Source organism: Ovis aries, chromosome 25 (genome assembly GCF_016772045.2).
Source record: "Ovis aries strain OAR_USU_Benz2616 breed Rambouillet chromosome 25, ARS-UI_Ramb_v3.0, whole genome shotgun sequence".
In the NCBI taxonomy this organism is placed as follows: Eukaryota; Metazoa; Chordata; class Mammalia; order Artiodactyla; family Bovidae; genus Ovis; species Ovis aries.
In genome coordinates, this window is record NC_056078.1 from 36,997,029 (window position 1) to 37,017,020 (window position 19,992).

General features: G+C 37.0%; 1 protein-coding gene across 4 annotated transcripts in view; it reads left to right on the forward strand.

Moving 5' to 3' along the window:
- Positions 1-19,992, forward strand: part of NRG3 (neuregulin 3) — a 1,235,273-nt gene that overhangs the window by 1,077,481 nt on the left and 137,800 nt on the right. For 2 of the 4 annotated variants that reach the window (XM_060406805.1, XM_060406806.1), the window contains exon 4: positions 8,538-8,564. In XM_060406805.1, coding sequence (XP_060262788.1) covers positions 8,538-8,564 — 27 coding nt within the window. The remainder of the gene's footprint in view (positions 1-8,537; positions 8,565-19,992) is intronic. The other 2 variants (XM_042241140.2, XM_027962212.3) reach the window with 1 other exon arrangement.

Consider the following 19,992-nt stretch of genomic DNA (forward strand, 5'->3'; position numbering starts at 1 on the left):
TGGGAGTTGATGATGGACAGGGAGGTCTGGTGTGCTGCAGTCCATGGGTTCACAAACAGTCAGACACAGCTGAGCAACTGAAATGAACTGAATTGATTATAGAAAAGGAAATATAAAATTGAAGTATATAATTCTACCTTGCTTGACAGTATTTCTGAGAATTACAACTATAATAATTAGATGTAACAGTTCTGCTATACTAAAAGTAGACAGACTTTCTTAAGACATCTACTTATATGGTTTAGTGTTGAAATAATTTAAAAATTCTTTTTTTCTGTTGCTTTTACTGGTTATGAATTCATTCTGATTTAAATTATCTAGATTGCCCTCAAACTTATCAAACATGACACTCATTTATTGCTGCAACTTCTAGACTCACAAAACTTGAATCCCCATTTCCCCTGTCACATGTAGAGATGGAACGGCCAAGATAGTGGGAAGAATGAAGAGTGACCATTAGCTGTGCTTGCCAGCAAAACAGACTATAGCCAGCCGTTTCTGAGCCATCTAGTTCTACTGGAAAGGTTTTGTTTGTTTGTTTGTTTCTTTAATTGAAATATAGTTGATTTACAATGTTGTGTTAATTTCTGATATATAGCAAAGTGATTCAGTTATGGATGTATATTCATCTGCTTTTTCATATGCTTTTCCATTATAGTTTATTATAGGCTTCCCAGGTGGCTCAGATGGTAGTTTATTATAGAACATTGAATATATAATTCCCTGTGCTATACAGTAAGATCTTGTTGTTTATCTATTGTATGTGCAGAAGGTTGTATCTGATAATCCAAAATCCCTACTTTATCCTTCCCTTTTCCTCTTTGGTAACCATAAATTTGTTTTCTATGCCTGTGAGTCTGTTTTTGTTTCATAAATAAATTCATTTGTGGCATATTTTAGGGTCAACATATAAATGATATCATATAGTATTCTTTCTCTTTCTGATTTTCTTTACTTAGTATGATAATCTCTAGGTCCATCCATGTAGCTGCAAATGGCATTATTCTTTTTTGTGGCTGAGTTATATTCCATTGTACCACATCAATTTTATTTTATTTATTGTTTTAACTTTATCACAGTATAGTTGACTTATAATGTTGTGTTAGTTTTAGGAGTATAGCAAAGTGACTCATTTATACATACATATATATGTGTGTGTGTGTGTGTATGTGTGTATATATATTTATACACTTTTTCAGATTTTTTTGTCATACAGGTTATCACAGAATATTGAGCAGAGTTCCCTTTGGTATAGAGTAGGTCTTTGCTGGTTATCTATCTTGTAAATTCTGCTAGAAAGTTCCTGTTCAATCAGACTAGGGCTAATAGCTATTCTGGTTGTAGGCAGAAGTTTTTTGTTGTTTTTTTTATATACTCTTATTCTCAGGGTAAGTGATTTCACCCATATCCCTACTTTAAAATACCACAATTCTAGTCTCTCTCTAGTGTCCTAAGTGCACATAATCATGAAGATTTTATCCACACAAGAACCCAGTTGTGATCCAGCCACCTTTTCTATAATCTCTATTCTTCCACAAAGCACATTCTCTTTCCCCAGGAGCAAGCTTATGGGTCCTTGGCCACTCGATCTTGTGCAGAGTTTCTGGTTTTCAATGATAACAGTATCACAGAGAATTTCCGGAGCTTTTCCTCTGTGGGCTCCCACTGATTTGTGAATTACTTGTACGTAAAAATCCTGTATTTTTATAAAAGTATGCTAGATATCTATCCTAAACTATATTAAGCAGGTAAAAAAAAAAATCCCATGGAAAGGATAAATGCATCTACTTTTAAAAAATCATTTCAGTAGTTCCTTATATGAGATATTTCTCAATTAAACTATCTCTTAGTCACTAAACAAAAATAGACTCTGTATAGGCAGATTAATAGCTATGTAAAGTGCATCAGAGGTTACCAAGGCAAAGGAGGAGGAGAAAATTGGAAAATATTGCCTAATGTGTAAAGTTACCTTTTGAACTCATGGGAAAGTTTTCGAAATCTGTTCATGATTATACCACATTGTGAATGTAATGAATACCAGTGAATTGTGCCCTTGAAATTTGTCAAAATAACAAATTTTATGTATATTCTACCACAATAGAATTTTAAAATGAGTCATTTGCAAGAGAAAGGCATTGAAATATTCAAGATAACTAAATGAATATTTTCTAAAAAGAAACTCTTTCCCAAATAGAGAAGTCATAAGAGAGAGCCTAGAAATTAGTCTTGGAAACAAGTATGATTGTAGCAATATATTTTTTCATTCATTCTCATTTAAGAAACATACTACTACAACAGAAATAATCATTAGATAATGCAGCAAATTTAAAAACTGAATAACTGAATGATTGTAAGAAAGCTCCATAAAATAAACAAATCTCCAGAGTTGAAATGTTGGACACATCAGGGCCCAGTTCTCCCTGTTGATCACAGATATTCAGTTCAGTCACTCAGTAATGTTCAACTATTTGCAACCTCGTGTACTGCAGTATGGGAGGGGACCCTGTCTATTACCAACTACCAGAGCTTACTCAAACTGATGCCCGTTGAGTCGGTGGTGCCATCCAGCCATTTCAACCTTTGATGTCCCCTTCTCCTCCCACCTTCAATATTTCCCAGTAGCAGGGTTTTTTCCAATGAATCAGTTCTTCACATCAGATGGCCAAAGTGAGTTTCAGCTTCCGCATCAGTCCTTCCGATGAATATTCAGGACTGTTTCCTTTAGGGTGGACTGATTGGAGTTCCTTGCAGTCCCAGGGACTCTCAGAGTCTTTTCTAACACCACAGTTCAAAAGCATCAATTCATTGGAGCTCAACTTTCTTTATAGTCCAATTCTCACATCCATACATGACTACTGGAAAAACCATAGCTTTGACTAGGTGGACATTTATGTGCAAAGGTTTCTGCTTTTTTAATATGCTGTCTAAATTGGCCATAATCTTTCTTCAAAGGAGTAAGCATCTTTTAAGTTTATGGCTGCATTCACCATCTGCGGTGATTTTGGAGCCCCAGAAAATAAAGTCTCTCACTGTTTCTGTTCTTTTCCCATCTATTTGCCATGGAGTGATGGGACCGGATGCCAAGATTTTAGTTTTCTGAATGTTGAGTTTTAAGCCAACTTTTTCACTCTCCTCTTTCACTTTCATCGAGAGGTTTGTTAGTTCTTCTTTGATTTTTGCCATAAGGGTGGTGTCATCTGCATATCTGAGGTTATTGATATTTCTCCTGGTGATCTTGTTACCAGCTTGTGTTTCATCCAGCCTGGCATTCCACATGATATATTCAACATATAAGTTAAATAAGTAGGGTGACAATATACAGCCTTGATATACTCCTTTCCCAGTTTGAAACCAGTCTATTGTTCCATGTCCAGTTCTAACTGTTGGCCCTCTGACCTGCATACAGATTTCTCAAGAGTCAGGTTAGGTGGTCTGGTATTCCCATCTCTTTCAGAATTTTCCACAATTTGTTGTGATCCACACAGTCAAAGGCTTTGACATGGTCAATAAAGCAGAAATAGATGTTGTTCTGGAACTCTATTGCTTTTTCAATGATCCAGTGGATGTTGGCAGTTTGATTTCTGGTTCCTCTGCCTTTCAAAATCCAGCTTCAACATTAGAGGTTCAAGGTTCACATACTGTTGAAGCACAGCTTTGGGAATTTTGAGCATTAGTTTTCTAGCATGTGAGATAAGTGCAGTTGTGCAGTAGTTCGAACATTCTTTGGCATTACCTTTCTTAGGGATTGGAATGAAAACTGACCTTTTCCATTCCTGTGGCCTTCTGCTGAGTTTTCCAATGTGCTGGCATATTGAGTGTAGCATTTTCATAGCATCATCTTTTAGGATTTGAAATAGCTGAACTGGAATTCCATTCATTTATTCCTAGTGATGCTTCTTAAGGCACACTTGACTTTGTACTCCAGGATGTCTGGCTCTAGGTGAGTGATCACACCATTATGATTATCTGGGTCATGAAGATCTTTTTATATAGTTCTTCTATGTATTCTTGTCACATCTTTGTAATATCTTCTGCTTCTGTTAGGTCCATACCATTTCTGTCCTTTATTGTGCCCATTTTGCATGAAATGTTCCCTTGGTATCTCTAAGTTTCTTGAAGAGATCTCTAGTCTCTCCCATTCTATTGTTTTCCTCTATTTCTTTGCATTGATCACTGAGGTAGGCTTTCTTATCTCTCCTTGCTATTCTTTGGAACTCTGTATTCATATGCTTATATCTTTCCTTTTCTCTTTTGCCTCTCTTCTTTTCTTAGCTATTTGTAAGGCCTCCTCAGACAACCATTTTGCCTTTTTGCATTTCTGTTTCTTGGGGATGGTCTTGATCACTGCCTCCTGTGGAATGCCATGAACCTCCATCCATAGTTTTTCCAGCACTTTGTCTATCAGATTTAATCCCTTGAGTCTATTTGTCACTTCCACTGTATAATTATAGGGATTTGTTTTAGAACATGACTGAATACTCTAGTGGTTTTTCCTATTTTCTTCAACTTAAGTTATTTCTACACTGATTTCCAGTAGCATATTGCACACCTACTGACCTGGGGAGTTCATCTTTCAGTGTCCTATATTTTTTCCTTTTCATACTAAGGTGGTTGAAATGGTATGCTGAACAGAAAAATATAAAACAGACATGGATGCATCTGCCATTCATTTTGGATAGGAAGCACTGTCAAGTTAGCAACAATCACAGGGCTAAAGGATCAGATAGACTGGATTTGTGCCCAAGTCATCCTCATGTTTAGATTTTTAGTCTCACTGATGCAGTTTCCTCATCTAACAAATAAAGGGGGGAAAGATACAGCAGGATTTATTTTTTGTGAAGGGTAGAGAGTTTCTGGTTAAGGCCTTTCATGCAGATGTTCTTTTAGTCCAGTTCAGTCACTTAGTCACGTCCAAATCTTTCAGTTCAGTTCAGTTCAGTTCAGTCCCTCAGTCATGTCTGACTCTTTGCAAACCCAGTAACCGCAGCATGCCAGGCCTCCCTGTCCATCACCAACTCCCGGAACTTGCCCAAACTCATGTCCATCGAGTTGGTGATGCCATCCAGCCATCTCATCCTCTGCCGTCCCCTTCTCCTCCTGCCCTCAATCTTTCCAAGCATCAGGGTCTTTTCCAAAGAGTCAACTCTTTGCATGAGGTGGCCAAAGCGTTGGAGTTTCAGCTTTAGCATCAGTCCTTCCAATGAACACCCAGGACTGATCTCCTTCAGAATGGACTGGTTGGATCTCCTTGCAGTCCAAGGGAATCACAAGAGTCTTCTCCAACACCACAGTTCAAAAGCATCAATTCTTCAGCACTCAGCTTTCTTCACAGTCCAACTCTCACATCCATACATGACCACGGGAAAAACCATAGCCTTGACTAGACGGACCTTTGTTGGCAAAGTAATGTCTCTGCTTTTCAATATGCTATCTAGGTTAGTCATAACTTTCTTTCCAAAGAGTAAGCGTCTTTTAATTTCATGGCTGCAGTCACCATCTGCAGTGATTTTGGAGCCCCAAAAATAAAGTCTGACACTGTTTCTGCTGTTTCCCCATCTATTTCCCATGAAGTATTGGGATCACATGCCATGACCTTAGTTTTCTGAATGTTGAGCTTTAAGCTAACTTTTTCACTCTCCTCTTTCATCAAGAGGCTTTTTAGTTCCTCTTCGCTTTCTGCCATAAAGTGAAGGTGGTGTCATCTGCATATCTGAGGTTATTGATATTTCTCCCAGCAATCTTGATTCCAGTTTGTGCTTCTTCCAGCCAGGCATTTCTCATGATGCACTCTGCATATAAGTTAAATAAGCAGAGTGACAATATACAGCCTTGACGTTCTCCTTTTCCTATTCGGTACCAGTCTTCTGTTCCATGTCCAGTTCTTACTGTTGCTTCCTGACCTACATACAGGTTTCTCAAGAGGTAGGTCAGGTGGCCTGGTATTTCCATCTCTTTCAGAATTTTCCACAGTTGATTGTGGTCCACAGTCAAAGGCTTTGGCATAGTCAATAAAGCAGAAATAGCTGTTTTTCTGGAACTCTCTTGCTTTTTCCATGATCCAGCAGATGCTGGCGATTTGATCTCTGATTCCTCTGCCTTTTCTAAAACCAGCTTGAACGAATGAAAGTTCATAGTTCACGTATTGCTGAAGCCTGGCTGGGAGAATTTTATGCATTACTATACAAGTGTGTAAGATGAGTACAATTGTGCAGTAGTTTGAGCATTCTTTGGCATTGCCTTTCTTTGGGATTGGAATGAAAACTGACCTTTTCCAGTCCTGTGGCCACTGCTGAGTTTTCCAAATTTGCTGGCATATTGAGTGTAGCACTTGCACAGCATCATTTTTTAGAATTTGAAACAGCCCAACTGGAATTCCATCACCTCCACTACCTTTGTTCATAGTGATGCTTCCTGAGGCCCACTTAACTTCACATTCTAGGATGTCTGGCTCTAGGTGAGTGATCACACCATCATGATTATCTGGATTGTGAAGATCTTTTTTGTACAGTTCTGTGTATTCTTGCCACCTCTTAATATCTTCTGCTTCTGTTAAGTCCCTATCATTTCTGTCCTTTATTGTGCCCATCTTTGCATGAAATATCCCCTTGGTATCTCTAATTTTCTTGAAGAGATCTCTAGTCTTTCCCATTCTATTGTTTTCCTCTATTTCTTTGCATTGGTCGCTGAGGAAGGCTTTCTTATCTCTCCTTGCTATTCTTTGGAACTCTGCATTCAGATGCTTATATCTTTCCTTTCCTCCTTTGCTTTTTGCTTCTCTTCTTCTCACAGCTATTTGTAAGGCCTTTTCAGACAGCCATTTTGCTGTTTTGCATTTCTTTTTCTTGGGGATGGTATTGTACCCTCATCTTCTGTATAATGTTATGAACCTCCATCCATAGTTCATCAGGCACTCTATCGGATCTAATCCCTTAAATCTATTTCTCACTTCCACTGTATAATCATAAAGGATTTGATTTAGGTCATACCTGAATGGTCTAGTGGTTTTCTCCACTTTCTTCAATTTAAGTCTGAATTTGTCAATAAGGAGTTCATGGTCTGAGCCACAGTCAGCTCCCGGTCTTGTTTTTGCTGACTTCATAGAGCTTCTCCATCTTTGGCTGCAAAGAATATAATCAGTCTAATTTCAGTATTGACCATCTGGTGCTATCCATGTGTAGAGTGTCTCTTATGTTGTTGGAAGAAGCTGTTTACTATGACCAGTGCACTCTGTTGGAAAAACTCTGTTAGCCTTTGCCCTGCTTCATGTTGTACCTCAAGGCCAAATTTGCCTGTTACTCCAGGTATCTGTTGACTACTTACTTTTGCATTCCAGTCCCTTATAATGAAAAGGATGTCTTTTTTGGATGTTAGTTTTAGAAGGTCTTGTAGATCTCTGTAGAACTGTTCAACTTCTTCAGCAGTTCTGGTCAGGGCATAGCGTTGGATTACCGTGATACTAATGGCTTTCCTTGGAAACGAGCAGAGATCATTCTGTCTTTTTGAGATTGCATCCAGGTACTGCATTTCAGACTCTTTTGTTGAGGATGTTGGCTACTTCACTTTTTCTAAGGGATTCTTGCCCACAGTAGTAGATATAATGGTCATCTGAGTTAAATTCACCCATTCCAGTCAGTTTTAGTTCACTGATCCCTAAAATGTCGACGTTCACTCTTGCCATCTCCTGTTTGACCGCTTCCAATTTGCCTTGATTCATGGACCTAACATTCCAGGTTCCTATGCAATATTGTTTTTTACAGCATCGGACCTTGCTTCCATCACCAGTCTCATCCACAATGGGGTACTGTTTTTGCTTTGGCTCCATCTCTTCCTTCTCTCTGAATGTTTTTTACCTACCTATTATTAACATATAAGTTCAAGTTAGTTTATTGTTAAATGAGTGTTATTCCACATAAAATATCATAAATTCCTGAAGGAACTTTAGCTCCCGATATGGTTTGTATGAATAGGTTTTTGTTTTTTTTTTCTCTTTCTTCCTTCCTTCTCTGCTCTCTTCCTTTTCTGCCTCCCCCCCCCCTTCCTTTCTTTCCTTTTTTATGGGCTAAATTTATTCTTAGCATGTTGTTTTTGTTTAGTTCCTAAGTTATGTCTGACTCTTTTGCAATCCCATGAACTGTAGCCCAGAAGACTCCTCTGTCCATGGGATTTCCCAGGCAAGAATACTAAGGTAGGTTGCCATATCCTCCTTCAGGGTATCTTCTTGACCCAGGGATAGACCCATGTCTCATACATTAACAGGAGAATTCTTTACCACTGAACCACCAGGGAATAATACTTAGCATACTTGCTAATATTATTCCATCTCTATTCCAGACTGTTGGGAAATACCAATCAGTGTTCAAAGCACCCCTAATTGTGGACAAAGTGTAAATTATCTTTTGCAAGCAAATATTGTTATAACTGAGACACAGTCTTTGCCTTGAAAGGTTAATCTGATAAGCATTGATTTCTGTGTGGAACTTTCTCTAACCTTTTTCTCATTTTCTGTTTTCCTTCCTTATGTGCTGACTTTGGTGTAGCAGACCACTTGGGGATTGAATTCATGGGTAAGACTAAACAATTTTCTCCTTTATATCCAGAAATGCTAAGTTTGATAATGTGTATATTGTTCTTCTTCCTCATCTGATTATGATTGAAATGCCTCACTATCAGATGCTATTAGTAGTAAAAAACAAATGTTTTTGCCAATTTTTCACTAAGTGGCTCAAAATGAATGAATTAACTACTTATTGAGAAGGCAAGTTAATGTTAAGTGCTGCTTTGAAAACTGACAGAAGTTGAATTTGGCTTCTGGCTTTTTTTGCTTTCTTAATTCTCAATTTTCTTATGTGTAAATAGGGGTAAACTAGTTCCTATTTTATTACACACATATATTGCTTAACACAATGTCTGTAAAATGACATACACTCAATAAATGGTAGACAATAATGGTGATGGTTTTAAAATATCAGTTTTTGTTACTTTCTGCTTTTATTTTTCCTTTTGCATAGTGGATAATTTGGATGCATTTTGGTCAATCTTAATTCTGGAGTATGGGTTCTATTAATGCTTTCATTTACAAAGTTAAAAAATTATTTTGAAAGTATTTGTAGTCTATGGTGTGTTTTTTAAAAGATTAGAATACCTCCCACAGTAATTATTTTCTGTACTCATAGATAATTACATTAAGAATTGTACATAATTTTCTGAGTCTATATTATAACAAAATGATTTAAAAACACATTCCATAGGGCTGATAGGCATCATGGTACTAGGATGGAAAGATACCTAGGAGTTAAAGTTAGTGAAATTGAAGATCCAAATTTGAATCTGAATTTATAGTTTCTCCTTGATTGGCTTTTGTTGAACTTTTAGGTTTTTCTCTTATATAATATAGATATGAATGCTTTCTTCATACATTTATGTTTATTGTGATAATACCTGTAAATTTGCTTGTAATCATGTATCCATTAATTCAGCAAATATGTATCAATTGCTCACTTTAAGCAAAGAAAAAGTGCAAAATGCTACAGATCATATAATGAGAAAAAACGGGGATAAAAGCTGATTTGCTGGAACTTACAGTCTAGGAAATTTTCAGATGATAATTACGGAATAAAACTGATAAATATAAAATTAAGGATTTCTAATACCTATTCGAGGCAAAATAATATTAGTTCATAATAGTGTGATAATATCCAGTTGAGATTCCTTAAAAAACTAGGAATAAAACCACTATATGACCAAGTGATCCCACTCCTAAGCATATACCCTGAGGAACCAAAATTGAAAGAGACACATGTGTCCCATTGTTCATTGCAGCACTATTTACAATAACTAGAACATGGAAGCAATCTAGATGGCTACCGATAGATGAATGGATAAAGAAAATGTGGTATATATACAAAATGGAATATTACTCAGCCATAAAAAGGAATGCATTTGAGTCAGTTCTAATGAGGTGGATGCACCCAAAACCTATTATACAGAGAGAAGTGAGTCAGAAAAGAGAAAGATAAATACCATATTCTCACACATATATACAGAATCTAGAAAACTAGTACTGAAGAACTTATTTTCAGGGCAGCAGTGGATAAACACACATAAAGAATAGACTTATGGACATGGGGAGAGGGGAGGAGAGCATGAGATGTATGGAAAGAGTAACATGGAAAGTTCATTACCATATGTAAAAATAGATAGCCAATGGAAATTTGCTGTATGTCTCTTGAAACTCAAACGGGGGCTCTGTATCAACCTAGATGGGTAGGATGGGGAGGGAGATGGGAGGGAGGTTCAAAAGGGAGGCGATCTATGTATACCTATGGCTGATTCATGCTGACGTTGACAGAAAACAGCAAAATTCTGTAAAGCAATATTCCTTCAATAAAAAATAAATTAATTAAAGAAAGAATAGTGTGATAATAGAAGATGTGAAAAATTGATTGATATTGGAAACATGGCAACAAGTATTTGAAAGGAATTGATGTTGAAAGGTAGATAAGGGTGATTATCAGGGATGACTACAAGATTTATAGTTTGTATGTTTAGATAAAATGTGGGTCCATTTTATGAAAAATAAGACTAAAAGAACAGATTTATGGGAGATTTTTACTAGATTAGATTTGGAAATTTTGAATTCTGGGTACCTTTGTTTTGTCTGGTAGAAGATATTGATAGTTATATTTTGTAAGTTTTGAGGGTTAATTAGAAATCAGTGATTACATATTTATATTAACACTGATATTCCTATTGTATGATATTACTTGTTAGTTCTTTATTATCTAAGTATTAGATCACAGAAAAAACAGACAGCTTAGTTTCTGCAGATTTGGAGTTTTGCTAGATAGATGTGATGAAAGCTTGTAAGGGCAATGAAATTCAAGATAATTTTGAAATGTAGCATCACAGTCTAAAAGATAGGTATGCTACTGCTAAGTCACTTCAGTCGTGTTTGACTCTGTATGACCCCATAGACAGCAGCCCACCAGGCTCCCCCATCCCTGGGATTCTCCAGGCACGGACACTGGAGTGGGTTGCCATTTCCTTCTCCAATGCATGAAAGTGAAAAGTGAAAGGGAAGTCGCTCAGTCATGTCTGACTCTTAGTGACCCCATGGACTGCAGCGTACCAGGCTTCTCCATCCATGGGATTTTCCAGGCAAGAGTACCCGAGTGGGGTGTGAGATAGGTATGTAATGAAATAAATAAGGAATGCATAATTTGAATGGTATTAATGAATAGTTACCATGTGCGCCCTCAAACAAATTGTTGGCATGAAGAGGTTGTAGTCATATGGACAAGGAATTACAGGGAATTGTGGATAGCAGTGATTTGGTAGAGTATAAATTTTTGAGAAAAAATATGTGGTTTGTACTTTCCTGTTTTACTGATGATGATGGAAGACAGTATCAACAGTCATTTGAGGATAGCAAGTCCTTAATGTAATCAATAGAGAAGTATTCTCCATTATATGGTGATGATTGCTGGCTCCAGAAGTTATATAGTAGAACGACTGTAGATATAAGAAACAAGGCCTGGTGGTGTGTAGCACTGGCATAGCCTTAAACTCCACAATCAGTGTGGCCATGGTTATAGTAAATTAAACTTGCTATACCACTGATAATTATTGTTATTGAAAGAAACAGATGAGTCATTATCCTATTGAACTTTTCCTGCGGATTTTCAGTGACACTGATACCTTACAGTATAAAGATTTGCTGTGGAATCAAGATATGTATTACGAGGTCTGTTTTAAAACATTCAAAATCATTTAGTTACCAGTAGGAAAAAATAAGAAGCTCTTGTCTCATTCATCTATATGAATCTCAAGTCTAACTGGTGTTATAATGAGTCTTACAAAAGTTGAAGTCAAAGCATAACTTTAAAGAAAGGGTGCTCAGGGCTGGAGCACTGGGATGACCCTGCGGGATGGGATGGGAAGGGATGTGGGAGAGGGTTCAGGATGGGGGACACATGTACACCCATGGCTGATTCATGTCAATGTATAGCAAAAACTACCACAATATTGTAAATTAGCCTCCAATTAAAATTTAAAAAAAAAAAGACTTACAGGGAATGGATTCTCACTATGCAAATATCTGACTTGTCTTGGAGGGAAGTGGTTGGCTAAAGGCAGAGTTAAAGTGAGTACTTAGTATGCATATGAAAGTGAAGTGAAAGTGAAGTCAGTCGTGTCCGACTCTTTGTGACCCCATGGACTGTAGCCTACCAGGCTCCTCTGTCCATGGGATTTTGCAGGTAAGAGTACTGGAGCGGATTGTCATTTCCTTCTCCAGGGGATCTTCCCAACCCAGGGATTGAACCCAGGTCTCCCACATTGTAGGCAGACACTTTACCGTCTGAGCCACCAGGGAAGTCCTTAGTATGCATATAGATAATGGCAAATAATGGAGCATTCTGAATGGTGAATAGGTTTCCAGACTTAATGAATAAAATGTTTTCAGTGACCTCACAAATTCTAGACACTATTCACGCCCCACCCCCCAGATTCCTCTAACTGAATGTGTAATATTCTGTGCATTGCTTTGGGAATAAGTATTTTTGAGATTTAACTCATAATTTTAAAATCCACATGGGCGAAATTGGCCCATGGAAGATGATATCATCGTAATATGACAGCATCTCTAGGTATAAATTAAACTGGTTAGCCAATATATAGGCATACTCTCTAGAAATTTAATTATGTCAGTTGATTGGTGTGCCTTATAAATAATCAGTGCCAGTTCTGTATTAATGAATTCCAGAATACCTTTGTTCTCAACTTTCATCATCCTTGCTTTGGGTAATACAAATTTCATCTTTCCTTGGGTTGCAACATAGATCATAAGGTGATAATCCTTAAAAATTAAAAATGAAAAATGGGATTTGGCTGCACCACATCGTAGTTGTAGCACTTCGGCTCTTTGATCTTCGTTGCGGCCTGTAGGATTTTTAGCTGTGGCCTGAGGCATTATCTTACACGTACATCTTTTCCCCAGTTCTTTGTATTCCTAGTGGCCATGGCATGTGTGCACTCAGTGATCAGACTCAAAACCCGAACACATCAAGTTCAACAAATTCTTATTTATAGCAGGGAGCTACAAAATCATATTCTTCAAGAATTCTATTATTAGTTAATTATTATACATTTATCACACTTACTGTATGCTAAATGTATAATGACCAAAGACTCTGAAACCAACAATAGAGAAAGCTACACATAACTGAGATGATATAACAAGTGCTATTAAGATGCAAAGGCAGAAAAAAAAAATGCATAGGCAAAATGCGACGAAAGAAAAAAAAACATAAAAATGAAAGCCACTAAATGGGCTTAGGAAATTTAGAAACATCTTCTGAGGATAAGGGGGAGGAATTCAAGCTGGATACAAGCCAAAGTGGATAAACTGTATTAAATGTTTCTCTAGTTCAAATCTATACTAGCTTCACTTTCCTTCTACTTAGTGAGAACCTTTCTATTTCGGTCTCTCTATCTGGGCCTCTGAGCTCCCTAGTGTCACTACTTTAGAACTGAAAAGAGGATGTTAACTTCAGTAAAAACACTTCACCAAAAAGCATCTTGGATTGATTTTTAATATTGAAGAATAATTATCCTGTTGTATATGCCATGCCAAACCTAATGTGCATAAAACTGTTAGCACTCAAAAGTATTTTTCTGCAAATATATTCATGTTTTTCTAATGATGCAACTGGGGCTGGAACATGGAAATTTCAATAGATACTGCTTTAGAATGTCAGTCATTTCAGTCACTCAGTTGTGTCTGACTCTTTGTGACCCCATGAACCACAGCACGTCAGTCCTCCCTGTCCATCACCAACTCCAGGAGTCCACCCAAACCCACATCCATCGAGTCGATGATGCCATCCAACCATCTCATCCTCCATTGTCCCGTTCTCCTCCTGCCCTCAATCTTTCCCAGCATCAGGGTCTTTTCCAATGAGTCAACTCTTCGCATGAGGTGGCCAAAGTATTGGAATTTCAGCTTCAATATCAGTCCTTCCAATGAAAACCGAGGACTGGTCTCCTTTAGAATGGACTGGTTGGATCTCCTTGCATTCCAAGGGATTCTTGAGAGTCTTCTCCAACACTACAGTTCAAAAGTATCACTTCTTCAACGCTCACCTTTCTTTATAGTCCAACTCTCACATCCATACATGACCACTGGAAAAGCCATAGCCTTGACTAGACGGACCTTTGTTGGCAAAGTAATGTCTCTGCTTTTTAATATGCTGTCTAAGTTGGTCATAACTTTCCTTCCAAGGAGTAAGCATCTTTTAATTTCATGGCTGCAATCACCATCTGCAGTGATTTTGGAGCCCAGAAAAATAAAGTCTCTCACTGTTTCCACTGTTTCCCCACCTATTTGCTGTGAACTGATAGGACCAGATGCCATGATCTTAGTTTTCTGAATGTTGAGCTTTAAGCCAACTTTTTCACTCTCCTCTTTCACTTTCATCAAGAGGCCTTTAGTTCTTCACTTTCTGCCATAAGGGTGGTGTCATCTGCATATTTGCGGTTATTGATATTTTTCCCGGCAATCTTGATTCCAGCTTGCACTTCTTCCAGCCCAGCGTTTCTCATGATGTACTCTGCATATAAGCTAAATAAGTACGGTGATAATATACATCCTTGACGTACTTCTTTTCCTATTTGGAACCAGTCTGTTGTTCCATGTACAGCTCTAACTGTTGCTTCCTGACCTGCATTCAGATTTCTCGAGAGGCAGGTCAGGTGGTTTGGTATTCCCATCTCTTTAGAATGTAGTATCAGTTTAAAAACTACAGTTAACTGACATAGTTAGGAAAGGAGTTTGAAGGTGTGTAAAACTGCAAAGTTGTTTGTAAAAAATTAAAATACATAGTAAACTAATAACTTAAAATATTTCTTGAATTCATGATGTAACCTACTCATTCATGCATGCATGAGGGAGAAATTTATAATTTTAAAGTCAGATATTCAAACTTTTCCTCATAACATGGGTAGATTAGGAGATGTTATAGACAAAGCTTTTGTTAGCACAAGTGCTTGTTGAGTTGTGTGAGAAATGCACCCAGTCATCCAGAGGAGACAGCTGGCCAAAGGACATGTCAGGCTGGTCAAGTCTGGAAGGTGCATCGATCATGGAGAGGGATTTCTTAACCGAGAAATATCCTGCTGCTCTGTCAGGTGCTCTATCATGGAGCATATCTCATTACAGCCATTTGAGCTCTTTGTTACACAGCCATGCCTCTGACAACACCCTGATGAATCTGATGCTGTAGGCATAAAAAATGCTCATATAAAAGCAAGTGTAGTGCTACTTGCAAACATATTACCAAACCACCGGAAGAGCTAAATATTGTGTTGGGAGCTCTTTTATGCAATTTTTTTTTTCACACTCATATGGAAAAATGAAATGAAGTCTGTCAGTTAAATGTCTTGTTTGTGCTTTGATATTGTGTTTTGGAGAGCATAATATTTGTATGCAGTCTAAGTGAATGCTGGTATATTTTTTTAAATCAAAAGATTTATAAAATTTGGGACAAGTAAGTTTTTTTAACTATAATCTTAAAAAGATATTCTAAAATACTCCTATATTTTGAAGCTAAAATAAAAAGAAAACAAAAGGAAGAAATACTGAGTTTTCTATAAGCAGAGAGTTAAGAAATGTCTATCGTCTAAAGTATGTGTGTAGGTTCAGAACTGAGAACACTGTTACTTCAAACATTTCAGTTCAGTTCAGTCACTCAGTCGTGTCTGATTCTTCAACTGCAGCATGCCAGGTTTCCCTGTCCATCACCAACTCCCGGATGGAACTACTCAAATTTATGTACATTGAGTTGGTGATGCCATCCAGTCATCTCATCCTCTGTTGTGCCCTTCTCCTCCTGCCTTCAATCTTTTCCAGCATCAGGGTTTTTTCCAATGAGTCAGTTCTTCACATCAGGTGGCCAAAACATTGTAGCTTCAGCTTCAACATCAGTCCTTCCAATGAATATTCAGGACTGATTTCCTTTAGGATTTCTAAGTTCAAACTTTACTATTGAATATCTCTTCATCCCTTCATGTAAAAAAATAGTTCTAGAATATTTTAATAATCTCTAAAGAGGATTTCCTGAGAAACAACCAGTTTCTGATTCTGTTTAGATGACATAAATAGGGATACTTTCTTTAAAGCTATGCTGCATATTCTGAATGACTTGGTGTGTGTTCCTTTAAATCCTTTGAAACAAACTCATGTGTCAGTCAAATGAGTTTGTGTGTATGCCCTAATTTATAAAAAGGCATTAGACATATAGTAGTGAGGAACCCCTTCTTTGGGCTGAAATTTCTGAATTAGACTTATTTGGGATAGAAATGTTTATATTCACTTGACTGTATCATCAGTTCAGTTCAGTTCAGTCACTCAGTCATGTCTGACTCTTTGCGACCCCATGAATCGCAGCACGCCAGGCCTCACTGTCCATCACCATCTCCCGGAGTTCACTCTTATAAAATAAAATGGTAATTTATGGATAAATGAGTTGTAGAGGGTGTTCATTCAAAAGAGTATTTGTTTAGTTTTTTCTTATATTAAGTCACATGAAAAAGCAGGTATCTCAGAGTACTATATTACCATTATTTAATGCTTGACATGTGCCACCAAATTTATATTAGTTCATTGTACTCTCAAAAACTTGCATGAAGTAGAAACTGTTTATATCCTTAACTTATAAATGACAAACTGATGTCTGTTTAGGTGAAATATCTCATCCAAAGAGCAAGGAACTGGCAAAACAGGATTTGAATCAAAGTCTTTCTTCCTCCAGAGTTTTTTTCTTTTAATTTTTTTTTATTGTGGTAAAAGTCACATAATACAAAACATGCTATTTTAATCATATTTAATTGTTCATTCAAGGGCACTAAGTTGTTGTGCAATTCTCACCATCATTCATCTCACAAATTTTTCACCTTCCTAGACTGAAACTCTGTCACCATTAAACACCAGCTCCCTGTCTCCCCACTCACCCCCAAGCCTCAGCCCCTGGCATCTACTAATGTATTTTCTGACTCTATGAATTTGATTATTCATATAAATGGAATCAAAGAGTATTCCTCTGCATCTAATGTATATTGGAATGAATTTTTACCTTAATATATGTCCTACAAACAGATAGTACTATTTTTTACCCCTATGCTATACAGCAAGTTCTCAGTTGTTATCAATTTCTACATAGTATCAGTAGTGTATCTGTGTCAATTCCCAATTTGTCCCACCCCTCTTTCCCCCATCCTTGGTGTCCATACCTTTGTTCTCTATATCTGTGTCTATATTTCTGCTTTGCAAACAGATTCATCTATACTATTTTTTCTAGATTTCACATATATGTATTAATATACAATATTTGTTTTTCTTTCTGACTTACTTCATTATGTATAACAGTCTCCAGATCCATCCATATCTCTGCAAATGGCACAATTTTGTTCCTTTTTATAACTGAATAATACTCCATTGTGTGTGTGTGTATATACCACGTCTTCTTTATTCATTCCTCCATTGATGTACATTGAGGTTGCTTCCATGTCCTAACTATTGTAAATAGTGCTGCAATGAATATTGGGATTCACGTGTCTCTTTGAATCATGGTTTTCTCTGGGTATTTTCCCAGAAGTGATATTGCTGGGTCATATGGCAGATATATTTTATTTTTTTATGACACCTCCATAATGTTCTCCATAGTGTCTGTATCAGTTTTCATCCCCACTAACAGTGTAAGAGGATTCACTTTTCTCCACTCCCTCTCCAACATTGTTTGTAGATGTTTTGATGATCACCCTCTGACCAGTGTGCGGTAGTACCTAATTGTAGTTTTGATTTGCATTTCTCTAATATTAGTGATGCTGAGCATTTTTCATGTGCCTTTTGGCTATTTGTATGTCTTCTTTGGAGAAATGCCTATTTAGGTCTCTCACAGAGTTCTTGAATTCTACTAGTGGCTTGCTGTTGAATACTAACACAGTGAGGGGTTCGTGATAACTGAGAGAGGCTGTTCTCCAGCAGTGCATCGCCTGACAATGAGATTTTGTATCTAGCCCTAGAGTTTAGAGGAGATGTTTTCCAAGTACCATGAGGTCATAAGAATCTTAGGTAATAATTCGCATTATATAAGTGACAAACAATGAAAATGAACCAGATGCCAGTTTATAGTTTTACATTCAGAATTTTAACTGCCGTGTGTAGCAGAAGGTTCCCATTGGCTGACAGTTGGCTGAACTAACCATGAGATGGTTCTGTAGCTCATGGAAAATAATCTACAGAAGTTGTATTATATTGGAAGGTTTCTTGGTCATAAAGACGATTGAGTGGCATTACTTCAGTACCTCTACTATTGAATGCCATTGTGATATAAAAGCCTTGCACATCCATCTCTGACATGTGCCAAATAGAATAGTGAGCTGAACCATCTTTCCAATGATTTCTCAAAATGCTGCTTAAGAAACAGTCTTATTTTCTCATTTATTTTTCTCTTCAGCAATATGACCAATCCTTCTCTTTACACTATTAATTTTTAAATATAACTTTCATTGTAAGAGCTAATAATTCAGTTCTCTTAAACATCTCCAAGTTTCCTTCCTTCCTTTCTCTCTTCCTTCCTTTTAATAGAGAGATACCTTGATTTGACTTGTTCTTCCTCAAAACTTCCTAGCCATGTGTGTAAGGATAATATTTTGGCTTTATATGTATGATTAATTTAATAGTCATTAGTACATATTGGTACCTCCAGTGGTTAGAAGTAAAAGTCTTTAAACAAAATCAGACTACTTCATCGAATAAACTAAATTCATAATTTCAGTTTAAACAGATTTTTCAGATGGGGTCAGATTCTTTCAGTTATCTTCCATGAGGAATGGCTATAATCATGAGATACACTAGAAAAATATATAGGTATATTAGTATGGTTTCTACAAAGGAGAAATGGGCATTTATGTAAATATGTACATTTGTAGACTGGATTTGGCAAATGAAGTTTTGTACATAGACACTGAGGAATGTATTTGTTGTGAACTGTTGGAAAAAGCAGGGCTGTTCACTGAAAGATGGCATAGGGCTATGTTAGGATAATTTTCATAAAGCTGCTGAGTGACTAGATGGGGAGTTTCTGTGTAGGTTAAGCACAACCTTGAATTGATTCTCATCAGCTTTTTTGTAATATAATGAAGCATGAGTTATATCAACTTAATGGCAGGTGGATTTTGGACCAAAAAAATGCTATATGGAAGATCCAGATCAGCCAGGAGTGAAACTTCTGGTTGCTTCTATGGAAATATTTGTATAGGTTAGAGACTCATAAAATTACTGAACTTTAGATGAATTATGATTGTATTTAATCAGATAGAATTAAAATCTAACCGAAAGGGCTGGATTTTTGAATTGTCAAACTGGATTCAAAAAAATTTAAGATCTTAATCATAATCTAGTTAATTACATTTATATACCAATTATATAAAATATTCAGTAGTTGATAGTTGGTTCTAAACATCTTCTGAAATGCTCTAGAAAAAAGAAAAATGGTTTTTTTAAAAGTTCAGATTTTCATTGGAAAGTACATGCCAAAGTGGTTAAAAAAAACAAATGAACTTTTATACGCAGTTTTTCCTGACCATTGCTTCAGGAGCCAGGATGGATCTGCAGAATAGGAGACAGGGGAAACAAATGGGTGGTGGATGGAACATCTGAAGATGAGGCATAGTGAAGATGACACTGCTGCTTCTCAATAAACAGTCTATTCCATGGGCTCTCAGTGGTTCAGCTAATCAGACATCACGGAGCCACTTTAGAAGGTCAGGCTGTGCGCCAGCCCAGAGCAACACAAAGACACATACAGAAGACCCTGAAGAAAGTCTACATTCAGTGTGTGGGACAGACTTGCAAAACTAATCATTGCAGTTCAGTGCAAAAAGGACTTTCATGTTTAGTGATTTATTTATTATTTACAAAAAATATAAGAATTT